This window comes from Aptenodytes forsteri, unplaced genomic scaffold, assembly GCF_000699145.1.
Source record: "Aptenodytes forsteri isolate BGI_AS27 unplaced genomic scaffold, ASM69914v1 Scaffold66, whole genome shotgun sequence".
Lineage (NCBI taxonomy): Eukaryota > Metazoa > Chordata > Aves > Sphenisciformes > Spheniscidae > Aptenodytes > Aptenodytes forsteri.
The window spans coordinates 5,236,450-5,259,767 of record NW_008795131.1 but is presented as its reverse complement, the minus strand read 5'-3'; the positions used below and the strand labels follow the sequence as shown (position 1 = coordinate 5,259,767).

General features: G+C 41.9%; 1 protein-coding gene across 8 annotated transcripts in view; it reads right to left on the bottom strand.

Moving 5' to 3' along the window:
• The window catches only part of KSR1 (kinase suppressor of ras 1), a 38,158-nt gene that overhangs the window by 3,939 nt on the left and 10,901 nt on the right, over nucleotides 1–23,318 (bottom strand). For 2 of the 8 annotated variants that reach the window (XM_019471804.1, XM_019471801.1), the window contains exons 2-19: nucleotides 21,394–21,541; nucleotides 18,766–19,237; nucleotides 17,893–17,897; nucleotides 15,905–15,965; nucleotides 14,718–14,801; nucleotides 14,072–14,133; nucleotides 13,858–13,964; nucleotides 13,378–13,546; nucleotides 11,972–12,013; nucleotides 10,948–11,002; nucleotides 10,169–10,214; nucleotides 8,742–9,121; nucleotides 7,544–7,640; nucleotides 6,618–6,751; nucleotides 6,070–6,201; nucleotides 5,660–5,795; nucleotides 4,544–4,677; nucleotides 269–2,921 (exon numbers count right to left, since the gene is read on the bottom strand). In XM_019471804.1, the coding sequence (XP_019327349.1) occupies nucleotides 2,843–2,921; nucleotides 4,544–4,677; nucleotides 5,660–5,795; nucleotides 6,070–6,201; nucleotides 6,618–6,751; nucleotides 7,544–7,640; nucleotides 8,742–9,121; nucleotides 10,169–10,214; nucleotides 10,948–11,002; nucleotides 11,972–12,013; nucleotides 13,378–13,546; nucleotides 13,858–13,964; nucleotides 14,072–14,133; nucleotides 14,718–14,801; nucleotides 15,905–15,965; nucleotides 17,893–17,897; nucleotides 18,766–19,237; nucleotides 21,394–21,502 (2,304 nt within the window). In that variant the 5' untranslated portion in view covers nucleotides 21,503–21,541 and the 3' untranslated portion in view covers nucleotides 269–2,842. Of the gene's footprint in view, nucleotides 1–268; nucleotides 2,922–4,539; nucleotides 4,678–5,659; nucleotides 5,796–6,069; nucleotides 6,202–6,617; nucleotides 6,752–7,543; nucleotides 7,641–8,741; nucleotides 9,122–10,168; nucleotides 10,215–10,947; nucleotides 11,003–11,971; nucleotides 12,014–13,377; nucleotides 13,547–13,857; nucleotides 13,965–14,071; nucleotides 14,134–14,717; nucleotides 14,802–15,904; nucleotides 15,966–17,892; nucleotides 17,898–18,765; nucleotides 19,238–21,393; nucleotides 21,542–23,318 lie in introns of those variants that run through there. The other 6 variants (XM_009278263.1, XM_009278260.1, XM_019471803.1 and 3 more) reach the window with 5 other exon arrangements.

The following is a 23,318-nucleotide window of genomic DNA, read 5'->3' as shown; positions in this document are numbered from 1 at the left end:
AAAAAAAAACAAAAAAAAACCACAGAACAAACCCAAACCCATTTGCTCCTCTTTATAGACTGTAGCAAGTGCATGAAGATGTCTTTTCTTTCACCCTTAAACTGTTGGTGTAGCTAGAAACATTTTCTTTTCAAAATGCTTTGCTACACACATGCACTCAGGTGACGGCAAGGCAGACAGCCTGAATATGTGAGCTCTTGCAGCAGACTTTCTGAGAGAGTAAGTATGTGGGTGTATTTGTCCTCACTGAAGACAGCAGAAACCTCTCTGGTTCTTGATGCATATTCTCCTCTGTCCCTATCCTCTCCCCTCCGAAATGATATTTTTTCAAAATCATGAATCGGTAAAGAATGAAAAAAGACCTTTTTCTAAAAAAGGCACATATTTGCTGTGTTACCTACAATTTTGCAAAGCCCCTAACGTTGTCAGACATTTTGCTGAACGGGGATGTAAACAGAAGCAAATCATAAAATTCAAAGCACTAAATTTGCAAGGGGAGGAGAAGGAGGAACTGAAGGGCGCTCTCGCTTTCCTCCTCTTTTACACAGCATTGTAGCTGATCCCAGCTGACCCACGTGGGCCAGTTCTGGACACCACTTGTGGCCTGGTCCCTGGTAGGCTAAGGGACCGCAACCTGCTCCAAGCAGAGCAAGGACCATCCCTCTTTCCACTCAAGAACTCTGCACCAGCTTCATCCAGCCGCTGACAGAATTGACCCTGGCTTCAGTGCTGGCTCTGGTCCCAAGGGAGAACCGGCACAATCTGGCCCTAAACTCTTGTTGGTTTGCAGTGCAAGTGGAGTGCTCAGTCATCAGCTGTGCCTGTGAAAATGTACCTGTGTTACCTTCAGTCACAAAGCCACAGTCCAGCACTAAGGGTGACATGCATAACCTCAGACTGCAACTCGGAAACTGCACCCCTCCGCCTCGTCAGACTTGCAGGCAAGTCACACCAGTTTCAGGAAAACCCCCAACCTGCTGGGCAGGACACACAGCACTCGCTGTTGCTTGCACCTAGTTAGTTAGAGAGCAGATCACTAGACCCTTTCCAGGAGGAAGTTACAGCCTGCTGAAATGCTTCAGGAGTGAAAGATGGCCGCGTTGTTAGACAGTAACTTCTTGCAGACAGGAGTTGTTATTCAAGCTAACAGCCCACACCAAGCGGAAAAAGGCAGAAAAGGAGAATTCGGATAAAGTGTTGATTATGTCCATGGGTTAATTTCGTGGTTTGTTTTTGCTTTTTTAAATGGAAGGTGATTGTCCAAGTTGCCGGTTAGGATACAACACATGGAAGCATGCAAGGTGGAGCCCATTATTGCACCAGTAGCTACAACCTACAAAGAAATATGGGAGGGAAGGGAAAAAGACACCATGAGAGTTAGTTTTCAGTTATTTAAAGCAAGCCCTTGAGAACTACATATTACAAAGCTTACACCAGAACAAAGCATGGGGTTAGTGCAATGTTTCTCAGAGGATTTGTCAGAGAGGATGTGAACATGTCTTTAGTGGCTTTTGAATCCGAGTAGATCTCTGGCTGACATGGCTAGAGAGCCTCCCAAGTGTGACTTGAATATAACGCAGTTTGCAGGGGATGAACAACAACTGAGCTGCCTGCACTTTCATTTCAATGAGCACTAATTCAGCTGTCAATGCTGATAATTAATACTGACACTTAAAGTACTTCTCCCCTATTAAATGCTTTGAGCAGAGAAAAAGTATTAATGTATGCAAATTGACATGAACCACTTGTGGGGGTGGAGGGGGGATGTCAGTCCGTCTACCCAGGGAAAAATAATTAGGGTAGCTACTACATAAGACATTGTTCTGCAGTTCCACAAGCTGTTCAAGAGTAACTCCCTATGGAAACACTAATCCAAAATAATCACTTGGCAAATTGCTCTGGAATAGAGCATTCTCATGAACTGACTGCCCAAATGGGAAGCATTACTTCAAGTTCATTTCCAATGTGATGTTAGAGGACAATGCGAGAGTGTGATTGTCTGCATGGGAATGTGTAGACAGCCTGGGCTCTCAGTCTGCTCTGTGGTGTCTGGTTAGGTAGGTGAAAAGATGTCAAATCAGTCATCAGAGTTAATGATCCAACACAAGTGGATCTTATTGTATAGAGAAATGAGGGCATGAAAGTGTTGACACACAGAACCATAGTGTTGGAGTACAGTGTGTTTCTGTAGAAAGGAAAAAATATTACCAAAGGCCACGGCTGTATCATGCAAATCTCCTGGCAAAAGAATTGTTGTCTTCATAACATAACACGACTTAAATACAATGATCTTCCCTTGAGGCAAGGGAGGATTAGTTTAAAAAAAAATAGGAGGAAATGTCACAAGTGAAGCTGGATGACTTGAAGGAATGGATAATGGAGAAGCACGTACTCAAGGTAGCTGGGTATAGATCTGGCCAACGCAAGCTGTGCCTGGAGATAGGGTTTGCTATGCTTTAGGCCAGAAGAGGAAAAAAAAAAATTGTTTCTCTTAAATTATGACTGAAGGACAGATAAGAAGCAGCAATTACATACAGGTCCGTTTTTTAGCTCAGATTTTGTTGGTTTCTCTTCAAATCTTTGTTTTAAAAAATCTAGACAATTGAAATCACAAGGACTGAAGCGTAGCTGTGACAGCTCTGCTGGAGTAGTGAGTGTTCAGGGTGCAGAAAGAGACCTTGCCTCCCAACTACATTCCACAGCGCACACAGGCAGTAACCGATGATGCAAAGAACAACTGCCAAATGTAAGACTCTCTCAACCCTTTGTTGTACCTTTTTAAAATGAGTGCTGCGATATGCATATATGTCTGTCTAGTGTAAGGAAAAAATACCAGACAGTTCTACTTATCCATGAGTGGGTAGTAAGCATTCAGTCTTTGCTGATAATAGTGTCCTTTTGCATAAAGATGAGGCCACAGTCTTGGAGAAGTATTCCGCATTTTAAAGTTGTTAGACATTGTAATATATCAGGGATCCAGTACAAATGTTAGGGAAATTGCACAAGAGACAAATGGCAAAATTTTCAACCAAAACCCCAAACAAGCCGCACCCACCAAAGCACAAAATGCCGTGACAGTCACCATATGAGCAAACAGAAGCGTTTGGTTAGTTATGATAAGGTATTGCAGGAAGATTGTGAAGGGTTATGGGAAAGAAAGGGGTAGATTAAACATCAAAAAAAGGAGAAAAAAGAGAAAATAAATATTAGCGGTTCAGTAGATGAAAATAAACAGTGAGCAGAGTACATGGTAAATGGGCACTGGTGGCAAACATGTCTGATCTCCCCCAGACTCTGAGAAAAAACACTGAGGTCACCAAAATGTAACCTTGTGCCTAACAAACTCTAAGCGTGTTCCTGAAACTGGGCCGTCTGTCTTTCACTGGGGCTTGCAGGCCCAGCCTGTTAACTGAACTCCATCGGGGCTACTCGGGGTAACAGTGGTCAGCAGTGGAGATTAGATGACTGACATAAAACTGGTCTGGGGTGGCGGTTTCGGTCTCTTGGCTCCAGAAGTTGTATCTGCTTTGCTTCCACTTGATTTTGGTAGAAGTGGAACTGGGAACCATCCTTCTCTGAGAGTGACAGGTTATTCATGAGAAGGAAGGCTGAAAGTTTTAGGCCTTGTGGCTTTATGCTCATCCAGCCTGAACTGGACTGAGTTTTATATTCTGGTCTGGTCTGTCATAACGGATGTCGAGGGATGTACAGTCAGGTGCTTTGAGGGACCTCTTCCGGTTTTGACAGTTTACGGATGCTTGATTGTATGAGACCTTTCTTCCCCAATTGCAACACAGAAACTGACTTTGAAAGTATCACGATCTGACAAGGATTTATGCTGACTTCTCATGATTTATCTTTCCTTGGTCCAGATCTTGACGTAATTCCAACTTAGAGATTCAGTCCAAACATTGCAACTCATTCCTAGCTGTCAGTTTACTGCATCTTCAGGATTTGTAAATCACTCGACACATGATTACCACCTGCTTTGGTTTTTCCCCAGAAGTCAATTATTCTGAGTCAGGACTAATGCCTCATTTCTTTATCTGCCTGTGCAAATTGGGCACTCTTCCATAAAGAGGAGGAGGGGGTTGGATTTTTTTCCTACATGCTCCTTGAGGAAGGCTACAAACCTAGGACTCTTCCAAAATTTGACAGTTCGGTTTTAAAGGGAAACGGTGGCACATTCTTTGGTCCTTCCCTTCCTCAGTGAGTACCAGCCATTATAGGGGAAATTCTAACCACTTTGGGGTCAGTGTGGGCCCTTTCCAATACTGTTGGTAGATACTCTCTGAAACCAAACATAAAGCTGGATAAATAATCTACTGAAGGAGGGAGGTGAATATGTTACAGTAGGAAATTAACTGTCTGAAGCACGCAAGCTTAATTGCATAATTTCCTAGAAACCAGAAGAGCAGAACAGCACATTGTTACTCTCCCATCAGAGGTTTGACAGCCCCCAGGAAGGCAAAATAAAGCACAGAAATGATCAGTTAGCAAATTCTGAGCGGCATAAATTTTCTTAACAGCAGCAAATACTCACTCAGCAGACTTCCAGAAATGCCCTGGGTGGGAGAGCCGACGATTCAATTTTGGCAGTTTTTCAAGCATATCCATGAGGACAGTGAAGCTAGGTCTCTCACTGAGATCAAACGACCAGCACGCTGAGAGAATTTCCTGCAAAGGATATCTGTGGCTTATCATCTCCACTTAGTTCACAGGTCAACTGTGCAGACCAAGCAACTGATTGAGCATTGCGATTTGTGCGAGCCCAGCCAGAGATACTCTTTAGCAGAGGTCTTGGACATACTTACAGAATCATAGAATAGTTTGGGTTGGAAGGGACCTCTAAAGGTCATCTAGTCCAACCCCCCTGCCGTGGGCAGGGACATCTTCAACTAGACCAGGTTGCTCAGAGCCCCGTCCAACCTGACCTGGAATGTTTCCAGGGATGGGGCATCCACCACCTCTCTGGGCAACCTGTTCCAGTGTTTCACCACCCTCAGCTTAAAAAACTTCTTCCTCATATCTAGTCTGAATGTACCCCCCTTAGTTTAAAGCCATTCCCCTTTGTCCTGTCGCAACAGGCCCTGCTAAAAAGTTTGCCACTACCTTTTTTATAAGCCCCCTGTAAGTACTGACAGGCTGCAATAGGGTCTCCCCAAAGCCTTCTCTTCTCCAGGCTGAACAACCCCAACTCCCTCAGCCTTTCTTCACAGGAGAGGTGTCCCATTCCCCTGACCATTTTTGTGGCCCTCCTCTGGACCCGCTCCAACAGGTCCGTGTCTTTCTTATGCTGAGGGCTCCAGAGCTGGATGCCGAGCTCCAGGTGGGGTCTCAGCAGAGCGGAGTAGAGGGTCAGAATCCCCTCCCTCGACCTGCTGGCCACCCTTCTCTGGATGCAGCCCAGGATACAATTGGCCTTCTGGGCTGCAAGCGCACATAATCAGTTCCCTGTGTACTGGTGAATGTCCACTTCTATATGACAGCTATGGGCAGAGGCTTATTATCTATCCTGGTGTCCCATTCTAATCTGTTCTCTCTCCTGCCCTTTATCTTTAGAGTTATAATAAGAGTAAAATAAATCTCCTCTTTAAGCAGCTCCCTCTTTTCCTGATAAATAGCTATATGGAAGGATTCCTGCAACTGAGGTACTTACGTTGACTTCTTTCCCCAAACTAACGGTTGCAAGGACTTGTTTCACTCCTTCGCCACTTCCAATCTGCCAGATGAGTGCCTCTGCAGGCTGGTTCTTGAAAGGCCATTCTCTTGCTTGGAGCTCATACCACACAGTTCTGCAACATCAACAGACAAATCAAGCCTCTGCCTGCTCTTAAGAGAAAGACACAAAACCCTGACACTGTTCCAATTTCTTCAGACAAGCTCTGGAAGGTGTATAAGGCTGTGCAGCAAGTCCCTCCCACGCCACACACCTCCCACCCGTGACTTTTGTAGTACATGAGAAAAATGCAAGCCTGTGAGAAGAGGACCACTGACTCCCAAGGCTCAGGCCTGTAACAAATCTCATTTAGCAAGCTCCCGTGGTACTCTTAGGTGTTCCTCTCTTACCCAAAGGCATAGATATCTGCAGCTTTGGAGAAAGGCAGCTTGTCTTCATCTTTCCCAGGGGCCATCTCACGAACAATCTCAGGGGCCAGGTAGCATAACCAGTCATGAGGCAGCTTCAATTCATTCTCCCTCCTGAGTTCCAAAGAAAGAAGTGGTACTGAAACAGTACTGCTTCAACCAAGCAGCAGTGCTTCACCTAATGCCTTGACTTTATTTACTCAAATGTTTTTGCTGACATTTCCTTTCTAATTTTCTTGCCATATTAAAAAATATGCATGTGTTAGCCTAACTCTCCCGCTCATTCTTGGGCTTAAAGTTTTCTTTGTTCTGTGTTCTGAGTCTTACTCCATACATAACTTCCTAGCTCTGTGCTATGGGAACTGTAGAAAGAACTCTGCTAAAAAAAAAAAAAGAAAACAAAGTGCGTATTCCAAAAATATGTGTATGTACTAAAGCAATTGACACTCCTCACTTGTGCTGTGTAATGCATCAAAATGTTTCTCTATTTGATCATTATTTATCACTCTAGAATTGGACCAAGCACTTACCTTCCTTCCTGAACCACACCCGAAATTCCAAATAATCCAAAGTCAGTGATCACAACTTTCCCATTGTCATAGAAAACATTCTTGGATTTCAGATCCTTATGTACAATCCCCTTTGCGTGAAGATAGCCCATGCCCTGGGAAATATATGCAGAGATGTAAACTTTTTTTTATTATTTACAAGCCTCCAACTCTGGGCATGCTTTGCTTTCTAATACACATTTACTCTCATTACTCCAGCATAAATGATTAATTGTAAATGGGGACACAGCAGCTGTCTGACTTATGCAGGAAGGGTGCAAGGGAGCGGATCTTAGTTTAGTGCTCAACCTCTGAATTGCTTTTCACGCTCTGCATAGTAGGGCTGCTGGAAGGGTACTCTTAGTTGAAGCATTAAGTGGCTGTGGACTTCACCATTTTGAAGAAGTCTGTATGTGTAAGAACAATGAACAACTGACACAAGTCTGCTCACTAAATTCACAGGATACTTCTGCCAGAAGAAAAAACAGCAACTTTACAAATGCTTCTTCAGTTCAGAAATATTGAAAGCAAGCACAGAAAACTCTGTGCAAATCTGGGAGAAAATGCCATCTACTTCAGAATGCATTAACTTAGCTGCAGTTACTAATAAAGAGAAGAGACCGGGAAGGAAACCTGTCCTGCATGCCTTTCTTCATTGTTCCCTTTATCTAAATTCTCCCTCCCCAGCCCCTTACTGACAAGCAAAAGGTCTGTTTCTCTCCTTACAGGCCCTTAGCTTATTGCCCACTAAATCAGCACTTTTTTTCAGCCAACTTTGAGTATCTCCTGCTGCAACACCGTGTCGGGCTGTTGAGACTTAGAGAACCTTTCCAGCTGTGCAGCCTCTAAGCTCTTGCTAAGGCACTGCCCAGAAAGTGGATGTCTCCGTTAGCATAACGTACCCTTACCTTAATGATCTCCTGTGCTATCTGCCTGGTTTTGTTAATATCCAGGGATATCTTGGGGTCCCTTACAAACGAGTGAAGCGTTCTTCCTTTGCAGAAGCTACAGGAAAGAGGAACAACAATCCTGAAAAAGGTCTTTAAAATATTGGAGAGAAATAAGAATGTAACACTGGATGTTCAATCGGTTTTCTTATCATGTTGACAGAATCCCAGCCCTCTTCCTGCTGAGAAATGCCATTTTGAAGAACTCTAAGGACCCAATTGTACAGGAGACCTATTGTTAAAGCATGCTCAAGGATATGCAAAAAATGCTTAGGTATTTCTTCAGAGGCCCAGTTGTTGTTATACTGCTCTGACATCTGAAGCCCGGTTTTCAAAATCTGAGCACCAGCTTCTGCTGCTGGTCACTTAAGCAGGAAACTTCTTTTGGAACTGGCAATTAGAAATGACTGAGTACCTCCTTGCCAGCCTATGAGAATGGCATGCCCTTGGCCTTACTTAAATTCAGCCTGCATATGAACATCCCAAAAAGCTGTTATTTAGGGGCTAAATGATACTCATCTCAACTAAATACTGAAAACAGAAGAGAGGAGAAAAATAGTAACATTTTTGCCTAATCGACAAGTGTCCCTAAGAGGAGCAGAAAGGAACAGGTAACTTGTATTATCAGCCTCACACATTGGTTTACTGTCACTTTGCTGAATTGGAACCATCTGGAAGCATCCCAAAAAGCTGTTATTTAGGGGCTAAATGATACTCATCTCAACTAAATACTGAAAACAGAAGAGAGGAGAAAAATAGTAACATTTTTGCCTAATCGACAAGTGTCCCTAAGAGGAGCAGAAAGGAACAGGTAACTTGTATTATCAGCCTCACACATTGGTTTACTGTCACTTTGCTGAATTGGAACCATCTGGAAGTAGGTGACGGAGGGACAGCCTGTTCCAGATTTTTTTTCTCTCCTGCTTTTTGAATTTTATTATTTAAGAATCAAAAATAAAAAGAAAATTGCCAAAAAATATTATACGTTCCCTAAAAGGAGACAACCCTAGTGTCCAAAACTCTGAGCAACACAGACTGCATTCATGTCTGCCACCTCCTGACTGCAGTAAGAGGTTTATTTTTATATATAAAAAATAAACATTACCTATCTATATAATATGTATATATTAAAAATAATACTAAGATGCTATATCCTTACCTAGTAATGATTGCTAAATGAGGAGGGTTCATGCATGCTCCCATGAAAAGCACCACGTTCTCATGCCGGGTCTGTCTGTAGTTCATCACCTCCTTTTTAAAGAGCTTGAGATGATCCTGATTGTTCCCGTCTATCTCCAACAGCCTGATGGCCACTTCCCCATGCCATTTTCCCTTGTAAACCTTCCCCCATCGTCCTTGGCCAATAGGATCCCCCAGTTCAATCTGTTCAAAAGGAATGTCCCATTCTTGCAGGTAGACGCTGGTCTGGCTAGGTTTGCGATAAATCATCCCTTGCAAGCGTGGCCGCCTGTTTGGCAAATCCTCCACCTCATCCTCATCATCTTCAGGTTCTGATTTATTAGTCTCTGGTTCTTCCACCTGTTTACAAAAAGAGAATGGAAACATATGCTGAGAGTCCCATCTGAGGGGCAGAAGCAGCTTACCAGCCAGCAGCAAGGGCTGCTTTGAGAGAACTTTAGGGGGTTGGATGTACGCATTTGACTACAGCTCTAGAAATATACCTCACAGGACAAAGTCATCTCGGAAGGCTACAAAAAGACATACATCTTCTGTATGTCAGTGCACGCGGGTGAAGACAAGAAAGGCTTTATTCCATATAGAGTTAAATTTGTAGAACCAGCACTAACATCTAGGGAATCAGCATCTCTCAGGATTTAGCCTTCAGTGTGGGGAAAAATACTACAAGACCACTCTAAAAGGAAGGGTCAAGAACCTCTTTGTTCTTCAAATAAATGTGGGTGGGTTTTTGGTTTTTTTGCGATTACTAAAATCCTCCTGTTAGGGAGAAATGCTCCAAAAATCAGCAAGCTTGATCCAAATTCCAGTAATTTCTGCTGAAATCATCATCTATCTCTATAAGTTTACTCATCCCTACAGAAAGCCATTTCAGTGTTCATACTACAAGCTGAACACGTGCTTAGGCACTACCAAAATCAGTCTTGTGAATAGGTATGGAAAGGCTTTCCTATGCAAAACATTAGCTCATGGTAGATCCTGCAAAGCAAAGCCTGTAAGCATGGGCTTATGTGACCACGGGTAGCACCTACACATGCATTACTTGCAGATTTGAGGTCTGCAGAGTATTTAGACCTCGTAGCTCCAGCAGCAGGCCTGCAGCTCGTGTAATGTAAAAACAGCTGTGCCAAACTGAGCGAGCCAAAAGTTTGAAAAATATCATCTTAGCCCAATAAGAAAAAGTTAAGTATTCTTACAAGTACTTAAATGTTTCAGCCTAGCTACAGAAACCATGAATTTTTAGTTGAGATCTTTGCAGTACAAACAGTTCAGTGGAACTGAGGTAAGGCACAGCTAGTCTACACTCATAATTCCAGGGCCACAACTTTTTTTATTGCACTTTCAACATGGCATTTCTGATTGTACAAAAGGGAAAACCAGAAAACCTACCTCTGCTTCACATTCAACTCCATCTGTGTCTGGCTGTTCATGAGCACTAACAAGAGAAGACAGGTTTACAGTGAAAATAACGTTTGCATATCCACCTGAGTTAGAAAAGTGGGCTGCTACGTATGCCATTAGTGGAGTGGAAAGAAGCAAATAGAGAACAGATCTTGATAGCATTATAGTAGGTCAAAGAAAAATACCATTACTGCTCCACTTAACAGATAAGGACTTTCTAAGCTTACTTTAGCAAATGAGGGACAAAGACTCTGAAGTGATTTTCAATGACTGAGTGGCAGGGATTGATTTGGCAGTGGCATGGCTGCATTATTACAATGTGTTCCAGTAATGGATACTCCTCTTCCTACTACTGAAACACCTACAGTGGAGAAGCAATTGTGAGTGCTGGCAACGCAGGCTAAAATCTTTTGCATGCCCTACAACTCAGATCCTTAAAAAGATGTTTGCTTGCAGCTAAGTGTGTAGTGCTCTTTTAATTGTAAAACTCCGTAACTTCTATTTCATCGGACCTTTCTGATCTTGGGAATGCACACATAACCATAACTAGATATTAAAGGTGTGGACTTCTTACTGTCCGATTTAAAGTAAATATCATACTCAGCTTTATAAAACTGGGAATACCAGTGTCACCCTTGCTGACTAAAATTACCCTGTGAGTTCTCAGATGATAAGTTCAGTTCTGGTCATAACATAGCGCTTTCAGACTGATCTGAAGATTATCAGGTAAACACTATGCAAATAAAAGAATTTAAAACTATACTTACTTAGTGTCTGCAGCTGTTTCTGGAGGCTGTGCTATTTGTGCAGGACTGGGAATTTCTGGGAAAGTAGAAACATTTATGACATTTTACACTTTAATCTCTTATAGATTGGAAGTTTTAACATGGCAATAATGATAATTTGCTTCTTATTCAGGAATTATAAAGTAAACTCAACCACAGACAATATGATTTTATACTTCTATTCTTTTAAAACTATGCTCATCTTTCCTAGTACTTATATGCCTGTATATTGATGAAGCCCAGTCTTCTTCCCATTCACCTACTTATCTGTAATGTCTTTCGAGGTCAGTCCTTGTCTGTGAACTGCTCACATGCCTTCAGGTTGCCTTGGACAATCACAAACACTTAAATCCTCACAGAACTAGGACATTTGAATTCATCTATGCTGCAGGTCATGTATTCCAACTGCACCTAGTCTGTCCAGTGTCACCAGTGCAAAGGAAATTCAGCTTGGATTGCAAATCCTTCCAAAACTCAGAATAAATACTCTGTACCTGGCATCCTACATCATATATTCTCACTTTGGAAACAAACAAGCTGTTTCTAAGGGTTCACAAACAGCTGACTGAGAAAAGTTTGTATATGCAAATCCACATATGAATAGTGTTGCATCATTCTTAAATCCCATAGGCAAAAGCCTCAGTTCATAAAGGTGAGCTCAGCATTCCCAAACTGACAGTGTCCATTTATTCTAGCTAAGCATATAACCCTAAAAGCGAGCCTTTTTAAAGAAAGAACATGGCTGTGTATAGAATCCCACAACAGAAAGCTACTGTTTTACAACTGAATATTCAAAGTTTCACCTTAGTACGTAAATCACATCACTACCTCCTATAGGAGAGGCCTGAATTTATATAGTGAGGTAAGAGAAAGTTTGAATTGTTTTAGATACTTTTTTTTTTTTTAAAAAGCAGAATTATTGTTCTTGGGCAGCATGCAGAGGTTTACAAACAAGTTACTTTTTGGCAGCAGAAGCTGGTTAGTAGAATTAAAACAATCAACTCACCTGGGAAGATAAATTGTTGTCTATGCTGAATGTAGTAGGCAGCTTTTTTTTTTAATTTTTTTTTTTTTTTTTTTTTTTTTTTTTTTTTTTTTTTTTTTTTTTTTTTTTTTTTTTTTTTTTTTTTTTTTTTTTTTTTTTTTTTTTTTTTTTTTTTTTTTTTTTTAAAAAGGACAGCAAAAAAAATTACCAGGAGAAAAAAAACACAAACAAGTTAGAGGATCATCAGTATGTGCCCCATATGCATTCAATGAATTAGTCCCAACTCACTGTTGGGAAACAGATTAGTAGATTATCAGCCTGCTTGAGGGGGTGAATTTCAGCACATGCATTTTTGGAAGACTACGACAGATGATACTTATCAAATGAAAGCTATGTTACCAATAAGCAAACAGTCTGGTGGGAAAATAACACATTCAGACTTCAAGTGGCAGAAGCAAATTTAGAGAACCCAGGAATGCTAAAAGGCAGACCCAGGTAAAAGCTGGTGCTTCAGTGCTCTGTCATGTCTTCAGCTTTTCAGAGACGCACCCAGAGAAGCTGAAGCTCATGAGCCATCTGCAAGCATTTTTTTTATTTCAGTGAATTTGAGCAGTATGTCCTAATACAAAGTAGTTGCAGTAGAATCCTTGTACTAAACTGGCTCTGCTTCTGCTCCTTTTGAGTAGACTAAAATAGCAACTTTTACTCAGAGATCAAAAGCTTGATGCAAAATACAGCAATGTTGAAGGCTAGGTGTAGCAGCTAGTGAGCAGCATGTGACTCCATTTCCAGATCAAAGGAATTAAATTTATTCTCACTATGTAAATCTTTGCTCTTGTTAGAGATCCTTCCCCCTGTCGACTTTGGTAAAGACTGCACATTTGGGTCCTTAATATGTAAAGTACGTAGGGTAAATTCTTCTCCACCATACATGTATGTCAATGGTTTAAAAATGAGTGTTAATTGTTGGTTATCTTTTGGAAGGGACTGGTAAAGTAATTCATCCCAGTTCTTATTTTCACGTTTTGCTCTAGTAGTCAGCTTACTCATGATTTAAAGCCACTGGTGACCAAACACAGCAGGCAGCATGCATTTTACAATACAATGAGAAAAGGGAGGAGAAGGAATATAATATTTTTTTTTAGTCCTTTTCAAAAAAGGAGAAAATAGAAAGATCAAATCATTTAAGAAAGGTGCCAGCACTCCTTAATAATCTGTCTCCTGCAAAGGTATCTCGTTGATACCACTTAAAAACTTTTAAGAACAGACCATTTTCTTTTATCAGGTAACAAGATACACCTTCACACCTTGCTTAAGACACGACCATGTATTCAGAAACCTGCAACTACCTATGAAGTCTCGGTCAGCCTCTGCTTGCATAGAGGCCTTTCTGATCTTGGCAGAGTTCTCCTGAAAAACATGTTTACCTGGGAAGTTAAATCGTCCATCCCTCTGGCCCATAGGAGATGGGTTTGGGGGAGGTGTTGCACTGGGAGGGTTGGAAGACTGGAAAGGTGCTGGAGAAGACGGTGTGGATGAGGTTGTAGAAGAAGGATTACTGCTAGAGTCCAGATGATTTATTGCTGGCGGATGCTCCTGCAAAGCAAGGAAAGTCACTCGTGAGAAAACAATAAAAAGAAAGAAAGAATTCCCCTCAATGTTTACTGAACAGAGAAAGGAAAGCTGGCCCTAGCCTCCAATCATAGTATAGTTTTTCTGAGTAGGCAGCTGGAGCTGTGCACAACCTATGTTTTACAAGGAGAAAATGTCACATATCAAAGTCTCCTTACAAAGCGAAAGCTCAAGGTGCCATTCTTGCTGCAACCAGCAAGGTACTGCTGCCACCTCTCCTTACTGTAGCTCCTCAGTGACTTACAGACACAAGACTCACTTCAGTCACCATGTACCTTTTTAGTTAGTGCTTTGGGAAGAGTTCCAAATTGTGGTTCTGTTGGTCTGTCTACTGGATTATTGATATCAGAAGGGACAGACTCTGTTCTTCTTATTTTTGTTACTGAAAAACAGGTTGGAGAAGGGAGAAAAAAGCTTTAATCAGACTTTTTATTCTTGTGATACCATCAATTACATTGAAATGCTAAGAACTTGTAGAAAATTACTTACTGGGAAGGAAGGATATTCTACAAGCAGGTGCCTCTTTAGTACATTTGTTGTGACATTTTAATCTGAAAGAGAAACATTACATGTTAAATAGCAACTTGTTCTTTCCCCAAAAGAGGAAGCCTACCCTTAATTTGTAATTCTTATGCTAATCTCAGAGGGAGTTCTGGAATGCTCCAGGCCCCAAAGCACCATGCATTCATATGAAGAATTCTATTATGTGCATCATTAGGCTAATGAAAGCCATATACATATCTTAGCATCTGGTTTATTTTTAATATCATTGCTTTCACTGACCCTCATCCTGCAACAGTGAAGCATCAAAATCTCAGCGCTCTGAATTAACAGCCCAGACAGAGAAGCAAAAACTAAAATCCTCGCTGTTATTTAGGTATCCAGCTCCCGCTACAAGATTTGCCCACGATCAGGTAGGAAGCCTGTGGCAGGGAAATAAATTTGGTTCATCTACGTGTCAGGCTGCCAACCTAAGTGTAAGTTGTGCCAAAGCATTCCTTTGCCAGTTCAGAAGCTGACTGAAAAAATGATGCCACTGTTAAGAGTGCATCACGTCAAGAGATACTCGTCACTGGCAAACTTTAATGAATCAAATGCAAAGTTCTTCTGAAAAAGATCATCACTGTGTGCTCACCTGCAGTACTTACACTTCACCCCGAACATCATGCTTTTCTGACAGACTTGGCAAATCTGAGATAACCAAGACTTTGTAGAGAACCTAAGTGGAAACAAGAGGGGAAAAATGATTAATGGTTAACTGGTGTCTGAAGGAAAATCAACATTCATAGGTAGTTACAGACAGGCTATTATTCTCCTTTAGCCCCTTCTGAAAAGGGCAAGTGGTGTTGTGGAAAAGACTTCTCACTTTTCTGATCAAAAACAACTGAAAGAAGGCTGGCACCAACTCTGCTGGCCTCTTGCTAGTTATCCACTCTTGGAACAGGGCTGAGAGGTGCTCAGAGGTGTCTCTGACAAGGAGACAGGGTGTGCATGTACACCCATCTCTAGAAGGTCCTCAAAGCTGCAGCTCAGCAATTACAGATCTGAAGCCTCATGCGGTCAAAGATATCCAAGTGATAGAATATCACTTCTCATAAAAAACCCTCAAACTGGAATTGAGCTTCACCTCATGAAACAAGCAAGTACGCTGAGAGGCAGCAGCCAGCACACACTCCAAGTGCAGATCCAGCCCATGAGCACGTGCTGCCTATCAGTCGCTGGTGTCCCTCCTCAGGTCAGCAGGACATGTCACGTGGTGCTGGCTATATTCACCTGAACATCTTCATAGAACTGGGACCCAATTTATGGTGGGTGGGTGGTGGTGGGAGTGTTATCCCTTTTACCAGAAAATTAAACCGATAGGTTTGTTTGGCATTAGAACTAGCTGGCCCAGTTTTGGTTTGGATTTGGGAAGGGGGGATGCAGGAAGATATAAGAGAGGAAAAGGGAAATTTATGCTCTTTCAACGTAGGGAGGAAGGAGCAGCTTCCCTTTCATTCGTAGCAGTGGAAGTCTTTTAGAAAAGGCATTGTTACACATTTGGCATGCTTGGTCCTATCACTCCATACACAGCATTGCTACTGCTGGTATGCTAGTCATTACGGAATCACGAGTCCGTTGGCTTTGTAAAAAGGATTTCAAGTGCATATATTGAAATGAAGCTGAAATACATAGTTCAGGCTGAACTTAGCAAATGAGGCACCCGACCCAACTTCAAACCTGTCTTAGTCGTGACTGCTACAAACGCACTGAATAGGATGCTGTCCTGGTCTAACCCCTCAGTTTGTTTCCTTTGTGGCTCCCACAGCATGTGTTGCTTACCTGTGTGTTACAGCTAAGCCAAAGTCTCTTCGTACCGTTTGAGGGGATCCTTGGGAGAGTTCTGATGGAGAACAAAAGGATGTTTTAGGAAAGCATTACTAAGCAGCGTGCTTACCAGTCTAGACAGAAACAAAGTGATCACTGTCATAGATAAGGACTAGTAGCCATGACGCTTAGTAGCACAGCTGAGATTGGTTTGCCTTCCGCTGTAAAGCTACTACCAGATACTACTCTTTTACTTGTTTTCATATGGAGGCAATGTAAGATAAGATTTGGTGGTGGAATCATAATTCTTCCTTCTTTTTGTTAAATCATTATGTTTTATGTTTAGGGATTACAGAAGTCTATCTGATTAGGTCTAGGCCAATCTTAAAACAAAGTGGAAAGTCAGACTTTACTCCCAATTGGTTTACCACGAATACTACCACCCAGTTTTCATGCAGTGTCAGTAGACTTCAGAATATTCTTTTACACTGAAAATTATTATCTCCATTTTATAGACAGGGCCAGTGTGACCCACAAGAATAAAAAGATTTATGTGAGATCACTTAGCTAGCTGGTAAGTGCATAAAGGGTGACCTAGACTTCAAAATGCCAGTCCAGCATTCCAGTGGTTATACCACATAACTTCCTAAAAACTCTCAAATACTAAGATTCTGGCATTATTTCCTGAATTAAATCTATAGCCACATTGCAAATCTGGAGAAAACTCAAATCTGCAAGTATCAACACAGCTTCAAGGCTGGACACTGTCAATGCTTACAAAAAGCCAGTCTCTTTATTTGACCCTAGATGGCACCAGATTCTTTTTTATCATTATTCCAGTGAACTTGTAAAGGCATCTGTGGTCTTCAGCATCTTAGAATAGGCTGGAATGACTAGTTGCTTTTCCAAGGATATTGCTGATCTAGTGGGGCCATCCAAATGCAGAGTCATCTGAATTAATCATACTACAACAGTTAAGATGGCTGTTAACATCAGTTAAGATGGCTAAATCCTTACTGAAGAGTCCTAATGAATATAAAAAAGTTTGGAATTGAATGGGACTTAAAAGAGCCTACTGTATAGATTTCAAAACAGACAATATGACTATATGCATAGAAGCACCAAAAGTCTTCATTTCTGTTTGAATTTATTCTGATGCCTTTTTTATTTATTGCATAAATTCTATCACTCTCCACAGAGAAATGCTCAGATTTCTGCTTGCATTTTCATTCTACAATTTTCTTTCTATGCTTTTTCATTTCTGAACGTAATTCCTGGGATTTTGTTTTAAAGGGCATTAGATATATGTGTGGTGCTATAATGTCCTTATTTGGACTTTTATACTTTACAAAAAGGTGAGACACTTTCCAAGATGCCCATATCTCTCTACATTAGCTCTCTACTACAGGTTGTGTCTGAGACAGACACACATAGTCACATCAGGATAGCTAAAACATTAAATGGCATTGATACGTTACTGGATAAAAACACAAGTCCTAGTCCTGTAAGCCATTAAACATGTGAATAGACTCATCAACACCAGAGGAAGCATTCCACATTTAAGCATATGCTGAAGTGTTTCTCAGAAGGTTGCATGCAACTGTCTAATTTCATTACAGAGATACTTGGCAATGAATATCCAAAGATACTAAATGGTTAGATATGAAGTTATTTCTAGTACCCAAGAGGCATCAATAACAGCCGTCTGAAATCAGAGACAAGCAATTACACCCAAACCCCTTGCTTTAACCCTTTAAACATCAGTATTCCTTTTCCTTGCTTTTGACATCTGAAGAAATACCAGGTACAAAAAAGACCATGCAAACATCCTGCAGTTCTCCAGTAGGCCAAGTAGGCCAATCTCCTGTTAACAGAAACTCTGGGATAGAAGGCCCTATTGAGGACCTCCAGAGGTTGCACAGGGATGATCAACAGATAGTTGACAAGGACAGGTTCTTCTCGCTCAGCAACGAAACGAAGACAGCCCTGTAAAAGTCTCTTACCGAACCTAGAGAGAGAAAAAAAAATAATTTTTTTTTTTTAGACATTCATATTCATGTGACAGGATACACACGTTGCTAGAGCAGAAACTCTTTCCTGCAGCATTTGATGTCAGGCTTACAAACATCTCTGGTTTTGCACAGGCTCCTGAAGTTGCTGTATAGCCAATATTTTCCTGCCTACAAATGGTAGTCTTTGCTGGGTAGAGCTCCAGCTCCAGCCTATGAGTGAAGTGTACAAGAGTGCACCTGAATTTTGGCTTGCAGACGAGAAGTGCTAATGGGGCTGCACAACTCAGTCAGCTGGCAGGCTCCATGGAAGTGCCTGAATCACAGAAGTGCTACATTTTGCAATTCCTACCAGACTTAATCAACACGACCTGGATCACAGCAGAACCAGGTTCTTACCACTGGATTTCAAAACAAAGCTGTGCGTTGGCCACAGATGCTTACTTGCTGCATTTAGATGTTTAGCAATTTGCAGGTTTTAGTATATAAAACATAAAAGGATACCAGCCACCTGAACTGTCAGGAACATTTAAGGACAGAAGATAATTCTAGTATGTGGAATTAGCTACTAGATGCTTGAGAAAAACTGGTTGGAGGCCTTTAATAGTAGCAGCCATCCCAATTGCACCCAGCAGGTGCAACTTCAAATAAATTCAAATAAATTTCAAGTAAAGTACACTATTAACAAGCAGGTTTTGTGGTTATCTTAGAATATCCCACTGATACAGATTCTCAGACTACAGTGAAACCATGACAAGGCAACTGGACGCCAGCTCTTTCAGAGAGTCAGAACTGGAGCACTGAATGCTCTTTGGTATGAACATAGCCCACCAGTGCCTGTGGGGAAGGAGGAAGTGTCACGCTTACTTTACTGGAGGAACTTCATCTATCCTGTTTCCCAACTGTGATTCGTGGGACTTGCTCCTTGTGAGGGTTGGAAAGTTAGGTAGCAGCTGAAAAACCTTCCGGCAAGGGGGAGGAGGAGTCCGTGGTGGCTTCAACTTATGCCGTCTCTTGGCTTGAGGAGTGGTTGGTGGAGTGATGGTGATGCTGTGAGGAGTCCTTGGTGTTAACCTTCCACTGTGTGCAGGGAATGCAAAAGGGTCCAGGAGGTTTTCTGCATAGATAGAAGGTCCATGACTCGAGGCAAGAGAATCTGAAGATGGGATTGTAGATACTGACACAGAACGTGCCTGCTGGCTGTTGCCCTTGGGAAAGTGCTGTGCAGAGGGAGTCCATGTGGGCGCAGAGAAGCAGAGGGATTCGGTCATGTTTGTAGAGCTGTTCTCTCGGCGTGCCTCAGAAAGGTTCATCAGCACATCATCTTTTAACTCCCCACCTGTTCACCAACCATAGCAATGTTAGTGATTGATTAAAAAGAAAAGCCAATGTATATATACTTACCACATCATGCTGCTTTAGGCTATAAGGTGGGGTTTTCTTCCCTGCTTTGCACCTAGCCAAGGTGCAAGTGTAGTTTCTCCTCCCCTGACACCCATCTAAGATATCAGCTAAAGTAACCTTTAATGGCAGTAACTACCCTTCTTTCCTATCTGTAGCTATGTATCTCAAAAGCTAAAATCAGGTCCTATGTTCTAAGATGGGCTGAGTTTTAACAGATTGGGGCCCTATTGAAGAATGTGGGATATGCATACCTATATAAAACAGGCACCCATATCCCACTGCAAGCCTATGTGGATTTGGTGCCAATCTGTTTAGACAAATCTGTACACCCAACCTGGCACCCTGCCTGCTTTTAGACTGGTCTTTGGTAAAAAGAGGAAACTATTTTCTATTAGCCAACAGAACTGCTAAACACCACTTAAATTGAGAAAGGCCATTAGATTGGAAATAAGGGGTGTTTAGGAGCTTCTGATACTCATTTGGCTGCTCTTCTCTCTCTCTGGCATATAACCAGTGCCTAGAACTCACCTGACACCTGGAGTACTGGGGCACTGCTGTTCAATTACAGGCAGCAGCAGCTCTCAGCACAGAGTTGCTGTGTTTCTTCAGACTGTATTAGCTAGAGCTGCACCAGGGACAGACAGCTGGACAAAAAGGAACCACGACAACCTGCTAGATCGCTGGTGGAGCCCAGCATTGCCTTCTGCAATGCCTAGCACTGTAGTTCAGAATGATCCAGTACAGCTTGTAGATCAATTCTGGGTATAAATGGGGGAAAAAAAGTGCAAAGGCCTGCAGGCAGCAAGGCAGGAACGCACAGATTATTGGGATAATTTCAGAGGCTTAATTCATCAGGATAACTCCCTAAATTTTAAGTATGTCCTTAATGACTTAAATCAAGGCGAAAAGTCAAAGCTTCAGGCCCTGATGTCCTATTGACCACTCAGTGGTTGAAAAGAGATGATATACCTGTATTTTAAAAAATGTAATTTCTTTATAATGAGTGAATGCCATGACTTCTGAACAATGACTGGTTTTGCCACAGTATAGATGGGAAATATTTGGCAGCCCAGGACAAGAAAGATTAGAAAAAAGGAAATATGAAACTGAGCTGTTTGCTGACTTTTCCATTAACTAATCTTTATGATTTGCGAATGGTATGAACTGTCATAATACCAACAGGAAACATCACCTTTCAGTGGCTGATAATTGCTACAAAGAAAGATCTGATGCATGTTAGTATCAGTATGCTGTGAGAAACACTCTCGTACAAACAGATTTTACAATGCCTTTGAAAGTAGCCTGGGGAAGGTGACACGGGAAGACAGTGAAACAGCGCTCTGGGAATCATGAGTTTGATCTTAAATAACTTGCATTTACATGCTGAACACATGCATTTCTAATTACACAGTACCTTTCTTTCCATAATTTCAAGGTAAATCAGGGTTCTTTCTAGCTCTTGAATCTGCTATTGGAATTTGGCTAATGATTCTATCAATTCTAGCAGTCAAAGAAAGATAGCAGGAGGCAAGTGGTTTTAAAGAGAAGTGAATCAATTGGCACACTACAAGCTATGCAGTGATAAAGGGTTGTCAGAGCGATGTTCCTCTCTTCCAAAGCACTGAGCTGAGCAATAATCAGGCTTCTGAGCAAAGTAATGCCAAACAGAATTACACCTTCTCTCTGAGCTTGCAATATCTGAGGAGGGGATTACCTACAAGAAACCTGGTTGTATTCGTTAGGTCAAGGGTATGTGTACTGAATGATGGAGGATTGGAGCATTAGACACAACTGAACAGAGAGGGAATAAGGATATAGTCTATTGAGTAGGGGAGGGTATTTCTACATACATTTATTTCCATTTATTTATTTATTTGACATGCTGTCAAAACCAAATCCAATCCACAGCTCTAGATGCGTTTGATCACTGCAACTTCACGTACATCCGAGCGCCATAACCTGATACTGGTTACAGAATATACCCAAAGACATTCTCTAGAGGTTTTTGCAGATTGTCTTATATGAAAGGAAGCAGGATGGGGGCCAGATTGCCGAGAAACTAATTCCATAGAACAACAAAGCAGTCTGTACCTGATTCAGTCACCTTCCGTAAGCAGCTCAGTGCCCCATTGAGTCTGGAGCACTCCTCATCTCTGGCACCACATCTCTTCATTGTTTCTTTCACCTTTGACTCATTCATTTCTAGTAAGGCATCTAAGGTTAGCTCCTCTGGTATTCTCTGAAGAAAAACAAGATGATAAATTTTTTTTTTAATACACATATATAAATAAGACTGTCACTTGTTATTCTGATGTACTTTAAATAGTGCCACTGTCTCACTGCCTGGTCTGACTCATGGTTTACTCATTTTGGTAGTGCATCTCTCTTAAGGATCACTGGGTCAGTAACGACCGTGCAGCAGATCTCAGCAGTGCTCAACAGCTGCTCTCTCTCCTCCCTACATCATGAGAGACCAGGCGTATGCTCGAGTGTGCTCTATCATTAGGATGTTATGATTGTTCTCTGGTATTTAAGTTAGGAATAGAGGTGATTGAAATATTCTTCTCCTCTTGTGGAAAGTTTTCACTCAGTATTTTTGAAAAGCTACTAATGAAAGCTTAACTTTTTCACTAAAAATAGCAGTCAGAAAGAAAACAGGTCTAAAACCTTAAAAAATGTCAGATAAAGATGTCTGGCTTTTCAGTAGGGAAGTGAAAAGTAAAAACAGTAAGGAAATGACTTCTTTTGTTAAACAAAAATAAATGTTTTGACAAAGAGATAGCGACCTCCTCCTCAAGCAATTTTTTCTTCATTAGAGAACCAGCCTTACCCGTATCTTGCTTGGAAAGATATTTGTGCAGAACTCCTTGTATGTCTTAATACACCAAAGCCCCCAAAGTGATAAGGTTTAGATCAGGCAGACACAAAAGATACAAGAGACTGGAAAGCATGAAATGATCTGGTATTTCCTGACACAGAATTGAGCTGTGTCGCCTCTCTCCTCCCCCATTCAAATGTTTCCAGGGTAAGTCTGCAGTAATTGTGGTTAATAAACAAAACCAGGATATTTAGCCCAGATACCCAGGAATTTCCCTGAAAGTTTTGCCTAAACAAACCTCACTGCTGCCTACTCTCACAATGAGATCACTAATTTCACAATATTTGGCCTCCTTCCTAAATTTCAACTCCTGGAATCAAGCTATATAAAAGGGTTTCAACTTTTATTTGAAGGGGAAATTCAAAAGTGTATCTCACTGTTTGGAGAAACAAAAAGCTTGAAATCCTCTAGATTCTTAAACCCCACTTCTGACTATAAATCATATCTGAATGTTGTTGAATGACCTTTAACAATCACATCTTTCTTAATCCAGGCTCATGCCTTTGAGATCTGATGCATGACTTTTGATTTTAACTGTGACAGTGTGTGCTGGTTTTGGCTGGGATAGAGTTAATTTTCTTTGTAGTAGCTAGTATGGGGCTATGGTTTGGATTTGCGCTGAAAACAGTGCTGATAACACAGGGATGTTTTCGTTACTGCTGTGCAGTGCTGACACAGAGTCAAGGCCTTTTCTGCTCCTCACTGCACCCCACCAGCGAGCAGGCTGGGGGGGCACAAGAAGTTGGGAGGGGACACAGCCGGGACAGCTGACCCCAACTGACCAAAGGGATATTCCACACCGTATGGCGTCATGCTCAGCATATAAAGCTGGGGGAGGAAGGAGGAAGGGGGGGACGTTCGGGGTGATGGCGTTTGTCTTCCCAAGTCACCGTTAGGCGTGATGGAGCCCTGCTGTCCTGGAGATGGCTGAACACCCGCCTGCCGATGGGAAGCAGTGAATGAATTCCTTGTTTTGCTTTGCTTGCACGTGTGGCTTTTGCTTTACCTGTTAAACTGTCTTTATCTCAACCCATGAGTTTTCTCACTTTTACCCTTCCAATTCACTTCCCCCCATCCCTCTGGCGGGGGGGGAGGGGGGGGGGGGGGGGGGGGGGGGGGGGGGGGGGGTGGGATGTTA